Below are 6,791 nucleotides of genomic sequence, written 5' to 3'. Positions count from 1 at the left end.
ACTGACTCAGAGTGCTCTGTGCTGCGGTGTTCACTGTTAAGTCACTAGTCTCACTAAAAGTCAGAATCCATGAGATGCGATTCTGGGTTGCGAGATTATAATGTCAGATAGGCTACATGTAGGTAATAGGCACATCTCATATTAATGAACTAGTTCTGAGACTGCAGTTTAATTCCCTTATTCCAGCGGCACATAGGCTATACTGTATCTTCAGCTCGTTCTCCATCAAGGTCAATTGGCAAGCCTCTCCCTTCAAAGGTCTCTCGAAAAAACAGTCCTTTTATTCTTGGTAATAATAATGTGTTATTCAATGTACAGTACATTATCTATTGTGAACATCTCATGCACATAATATGTGATGAAATACGTGTCCTAATGTGCACATGGTGATTTAGTGACACCGCTAAGTTTGGATGGAGTCTTGCTCTTTAACCTAATTGTTGTTTTATTGTCATAGTTATACATGCTGCCTCAACATTTACATTATTGCGAAGAAACATTGTTCTAACTCAAACAGAGCTCGTGAGCTTAGAATGATAAGGTTCTATCTCCGTTCAGGGTAGTTCCGAGATATTGAGCGTCAACGTTTTTACATTCCATTATGTTCTGTGAGATGGAACCTTAACCTTTGTATTTTATGAATTACTAACTCAAAAATGTCAACATTTTAAAAAATAACAATACACAAGCATTAATAAACACCTAATGGATCAGATTATGTAAAAAACTCAATTTTGACAAAAATGGAGATAGAACCTTATCATTCTAACGTCACGAGCTGTTGTAAGGTAGCCGAGTTGGACGGGATTGACACACTGACACTCCCTTTGCCGTCATCAGTTCACTATCAAAAGTCACCGAATTCCCCAGTCAATTGACGTCTTCCGCGAATGATTCGTTTTTGGCATGGCTGATGAGAACTCTGGCTTTCAGAACTGTTTTTTATTGTCGACACACAAACAAGTTGATGTCGGGTGGGGTGGGGTAGCATATCGACTCCTTGCGACGCATCGGAGGAAATATGCGCTTACCGTAACCGTAAGCATTTTACCCCCAATGACTCACCACACGGTCGGTAATAGCGGGCATTTGCTTGTCCGCCTGCCGTGAAAACAACTCCTTTGTGGGCTATTCAAGTGACAGTGGTTCCTTTCTTAATTGCCAAAAATCGGTTATAATCACTATATATGTCAAAATAATATTATTATTCCTGTGTTAGTTGAATTATGATCAATCTCACTTAGGCCCTCATGTCTGCCATGATTTATTCAATACAATTCGTGTGTGCGTGTGTGTGTGTGCGTGTGTGTGTGTGTGTGTGTGTGTGTGTGTGTGTGTGTGTGTGTGTGTGTGTGTGCGTGCGTGCGTGCGTGCGTGCGTGTGTGTGTGTGTGTGCGCTATAATCAATTGGGCGGTTCTGATTTTGGTTTGTTTCAGGAGACACTGCAAGTCCACATTTTGCCCACACGATGGCGCCGTTTATTAAGCAGTCTACTGTGAACGTCCACACATGATTCATGGGCCGATGAGTCTCAATCGCCCTGTGCTATGCAGACTATGTTACGTGTTCCTAGGTGGCAAACGTAAGTTTTGGGTCCCATGATGACTGCCTTGTTCGTCACACTGCGTCAGAGTTAATAAGATGACGTACATCTTTCTCAGGCAATATTATTTTTCAATGGGCTCTTCCCATAGACGTAGGCCCATGTCTACTGGTGAAACCTAAGAACGAAACACAAGGCCTATCTGTTCATTGGCAATAGAAGAACAGGAAAACACGACATTATTAGGTTATTAATGCGCATAATTCTCTTTAGGAAAAAAAATGCTTCTTGGACAGCAATTCGACAGTGTAGAGAAAACTTGCTTATGCAGAGTTTTTGCCCCCAGAGCTGTATTCTAAATGTAAATTAAATGTCAAATGTATTCGTGACTAAGTGACTATAAGGCTCGTTTTAACCAAATGTTTTGTGCTTGACCTTTTTTGTGTGGGGCGTATTGGAACAATAGCCTAAAGGAAAATCCGAGGGTTACATCGTCCAATATTCGCCCTAAGTCAGGAGGATAAGTCGAAATGAGTTGACAAATAAACCGCATTCTCGAAATCTCTCTCGAAAAAAAATCTCGAATCTTTCTCTTCATTTCAGCACTGAGTCACTGGACAGCTCCTCCTGTTGGTTCCGCGGGTGGGGTCCCCTCGCCCTTTACCCTAAACCAGGCTGTCACGGTCCGATTGTTCGCAGATATGACAGCCTATGATTTCCCAGAAAGGCCTAAGCAACAATTATAGTGAAATATTATTTGGAGTTATCGATAATCCGTAGGACATTGTGGTCGGCTGGTCGCCCACGGAGCTGACAGTGCCTTGTGCTGACCGTTACACATCACCGTGTATAAAGTTAATAAATGTAGCCTATGCATTCGCCCCCTTTCGGGAAAATTAAGTTTTGAAGTAAACTTCCATCTGCGGGGGGGGGGATGGTGGTGGGGGAGGGGGGGGTGATGTGTCTGACGGGTTCATTGATGAGGAAGGAACTGTACTATTATATTCCGGGAGGAAGGCGGCTTGATGACGTCTATAGCATCCTTAATGTGACTTATTGAAAAAAAAGGCAAGGCTCACGATACATAGATAAAAATCCGTGGTAATCGGAGCACAGACAGGACAAAAAGTTCGGAACAAAGATATGTAGACAAACGAACGAGCATTTATTTTCACTGAGTTTTTTGTTTGTTCAAACGATTCGTTTTTTATCGCATATTGTGTATAAAAGACAAGTGCAGAGGTTGGCTGTGTTGCGGGGCACATAAGGAAACGGCGGAGGCGCTTCAGCCAAGAAAGAGAAAGATAGCTATCTCTCTCTCCCAGAACAGCCGCACCCGGACCGCATCCAACAGCACTCTCTCATCCTTCTCTGGGTAGGTGGCTATGTTCGCTTTTCCAAACAGGCACATATTATCTGGCTTGGCTTTAGGCTGGAGGAATTTGATGAAGAAACTCGAAGTAAAGTTGTGGAATTTGGAATATGTGCATGTGGAATATTTTGACTTAACCGTTGATAGGCTACACAATGGAAGTGGATTTTATGTCACATATGACACTCCTAAACTTTTATGGATTGGACTGCATGGATATTGTAAACTGAATACGTTTTTACCTGCAGATTTTCAACCTAAGTGGATATTATGCATAATGTTGATGGGTTGTTGCTTTAAAATGATTTGCATGCAATTCGATGCAATTAATCCCAGATAGCCTCTGTCTGATTTAGATGGGTCAAATATACAACAATGTGCATTTGCTCAGACAAAGCATGTGAAGACAGACAGCATTGGCAGTTTCACCTGTTTAACTTTGTTTTTTCGTTTTTCAACAGCATGGCCAGGTCTAGAAAAGCGACTTTAGCGTTGCTGATCTATGGAATCATAATGCACTACAGCGTCTACTGCACGCCTATCGGACTAAGTTACCCGAAAATTAGGTAGGTAGTGGTACCATCGCTTCTGTTGATCATAAGCCAAGCTATGGGTGTTTTTAAATGATCATCTATGATAAGGCATATATAGGTGCGTTCTTGTGGCTGAGCATTGGTCGAACACATTTTCTAGTCAACGCATTTTTATTTATTTATCTCAAACCTTTTATTTTGTTCATTAACTCTCCCAAGAAGCGCAGAAAATTGGAATTGTCTACATTTGATGTAATCTAATGGTGCACGCCAGTATGGACATTTCTACAACATAGATATGCCTATAATAGGCTACAATCAATTATTATGGAAAGTATTCCACACAGTGTCGTTTTGATAATAGTATTTTAAATCTTAAAATGGAAAATGATCGCGGAAAATGCTCCGTTGAGATCGGTGTCTGTCCGGTGGGACAGGGCAGAACTCCCCTTATTAAAATGAGAGCAGCTCAGTCAATGCAACTATGGCTAGCCCGATGGGATGACGTCACGGAGGAGAGGCGAGGCAACACGAATGGGAGTGGGGGGGGATGGGGGGCTCCATCGTTATATGATTAGATTGATCAGGATTGTTTAAGGTTTAATCTATCTAATTTATGCGCGTGTCTTCGTCGACCTTAATTTCTCAACTAATTTATTTGACTTCTGTCTAGCAGTCTTTGTTAATCTATTGTGGGCTGCCCAAATCCCAAATCTGTCTAATTGATAGCCTTTGTCCTGACTGTTTGACTGACTATTGAATGCCGAGAAATGCGCATTCAAACACGTAGGATTTGGGCAAAACTGTCCGACATGCTTTAATAAGTTTGGGTGGAACAAGTTCAGAGCCACAAGTGACATTCACCTGTCAGAGGAGCTCGTTTAGACTGGTCGCTGCTCCAAACTATTGGAATGATTTTTTATACTTTTTTCGTTTTGTCTCTGTTTTTTTCTAGTATGCGTTTTAACCTTGGTGTATTGAAGTAAGATGCAAATCTTATATAAATATATACTTTAAAATAGAATGGCTTTCAATAAGTCGATAGCTTATAAATGCTTCTTAATGTCGGCCACACAATAATGAATCTACACTATCGCTTCCATTTGATACTATTCATTATAACAATTATTTAAAACATAAAATTATTAAATTTTTCTCTCATTACAGACTTGAAAACGACGCCTATGACGAGGACGGAAATTCGTTAGCCGACATGGCGTTTGACAGCGATCACATTTCTATACGAAGCCCCCCGTCCTTAGACGACGACGTGTACACGCTTTACTACCCACCAGAGAAAAGGTAAAGGCCATTAGATATGACAAATAGCCTAATCTGATTGATGGAATGCAATTTGATTTTTTAGGACTTTTTGCTGTTGCGATAATGTTGCTTGCTTTGTTTTTCAGAGTTCCTTATATGTTTTATGTTCAATGTTATTTTCATATTATAGCCTAAACATGTTGTACAAGGTAGAGCGTATCAAGGTCGATGTACTGATAGATAGATAGACAGATATATATATATATAGATAATTATATAGATAAGGGGGGTGAGGGGGTGTCTAGCGCTTCAGATAAGATGCAAGTATCATGCGATATTTCAACCTGATTGGGACATTTAATGATCCTGTCTGCGTTTGGTCACTGATGCTCCATGTGTGTTGTGGCCATGTTTCATCATCTCAGAACAGAGAGGCATGCAGATGAAGAATTAGATAGAGCCCTGAGGGAGATCCTGGGTCAGTTAACAGCGAGACAATATCTGCATTCTCTGATGACAATACGTGTAGGGTAAGGGCATCTCTTATCCTCCGTCCAAGTTCAGGTGGCTCAAAGTTGTCTCTCATTCACTTTTTTTTTTTTTTTTTGACATTGTCTCTTGCCTTTTGTGTACGTATTGTTTCGGTTTCTTTTTTTTTTATTTCTTGACATTTCAACTGTCCACAGACATTTCGTGAGCTTAGAATGATAAGGTTCTATCTCCATTTTTGTCAAAATTTTGTTTTTTACATAATCTGATCCATTAGGTGTTTATTAATGCCTGTGTGGTGTTATTTTTAAAATGTTGACATTTTTGAGTTAGTAATTCATAAAATCCAAAGGTTCCATCTCACAAAACATAATGGAATGTAAAAACGTTGACGCTCAATATCTCTGAACTGCCCTAAATGGAGATAGAACCTTATCATTCTAACGTCACGAATTCGCTACTGTTTGCTTCTTTGTTTGTGGTGGTGTGGTGGCACGGCTTGGTGATCGGTGCTTTGACTAGCATGTTTTCTTCGATATAACACATAGCATAAATGGACTGAACCACCCAGTATGTAGGCTATCATGGTCGGTATTATTGTTGTACAAAACAATGCTATAAGAAACCATGCGTCAGAATACATTAAGAGTTATGAATAATTTATAGCACTTGTCTAAAGGCTTGAAGAATCTCGATTTCTTTTTGTAATGTCATCTTTTCGTCGTCAAATAACGAATAATGTAAGATTACACGGACATATACATTTTTGATCATTTGTGCCTAATGATCAAAAAGTCCACTTTGGGATGAATTGTAAGTCATACATTTAATCTCATCTGTCAGTTATGGGGTCGTGAATGTGAATGAAACCTGTCTGCCCTGCAGGTAGAAATAGTACGATCATATATTGATAGACCTGTGATCTGTGTGTTTCCCTGTGTTGCAGTGAAGAAACCAGTATGGAGGATGAGTCGGAACCTTTATCCAAAAGGCACTCAGACGGGATCTTCACTGACAGCTACAGTCGCTACCGAAAACAGATGGCCGTCAAAAAATACCTCGCAGCGGTCCTGGGACGAAGGTACAGACAGAGAATTAGGAACAAAGGACGCCGACTTTCCTATTTGTAGCGTCCCGTTAGAGATCCCAAACTGCCCTCCTCCTGTGTATATACCCAATCGTGAAATCAAAGTCATTCTGATATACCTGACCAAACAGTGGATTGCGCCTGTGTTCTTTAAACATGTATTTATGTATGAAGTAAAGCCATTAAAATGAATATTTTAATAATAATATTGTTTTTCTTTTTGTACAAAAGCACTTGATATACCGCACAGTTATACTTTGTGGAACCCAATATTTTATTTTCATGTCAATATGTTGAAAACAAAACAAAAACAAAAAATATATATATAGAAAAAAAAAGGAAATTGTGCACCTTCAACATTATGCGCTTGAAATCTTTTAAAAGTCATCTACGTATGCAGAAAATAAATAGATTTTAAAAAGACAATCAAAGTATTGAATGTTATACTTATTTTTGTAACCAACGTTCTATTTTTTTAGTGTTGTTTGTTTTCCAAACAGGCC

General features: G+C 39.7%; 1 protein-coding gene across 2 annotated transcripts; it reads left to right on the top strand.

Annotated features, from left to right (window-relative positions):
• Nucleotides 1-3,378: 3,378 nt before the first annotated feature.
• On the top strand, nucleotides 3,379-6,331 carry adcyap1b (adenylate cyclase activating polypeptide 1b; the record flags this gene model as incomplete). 2 transcript variants are annotated; one of them, XM_080546804.1, is made up of 4 exons in its annotated part: nucleotides 3,379-3,482; nucleotides 4,617-4,751; nucleotides 5,138-5,242; nucleotides 6,148-6,331. In XM_080546804.1, the coding sequence occupies 4 exons, from the start codon at nucleotides 3,379-3,381 to the stop codon at nucleotides 6,329-6,331; spliced, it is 528 nt and encodes a 175-aa protein (XP_080402930.1). The 2 variants fall into 2 exon arrangements, with proteins under 2 accessions (XP_080402930.1, XP_080402931.1); XM_080546805.1 differs by lacking the exon at nucleotides 5,138-5,242.
• Nucleotides 6,332-6,791: the final 460 nt, after the last annotated feature.

Source organism: Nansenia antarctica, assembly GCF_963989245.1.
Source record: "Nansenia antarctica genome assembly, chromosome: 16".
NCBI classification, from domain to species: domain Eukaryota; kingdom Metazoa; phylum Chordata; class Actinopteri; order Argentiniformes; family Microstomatidae; genus Nansenia; species Nansenia antarctica.
The sequence above is the reverse complement of the archived record's forward strand: the minus strand, read 5'-3'. Positions and strand labels throughout refer to the sequence as shown.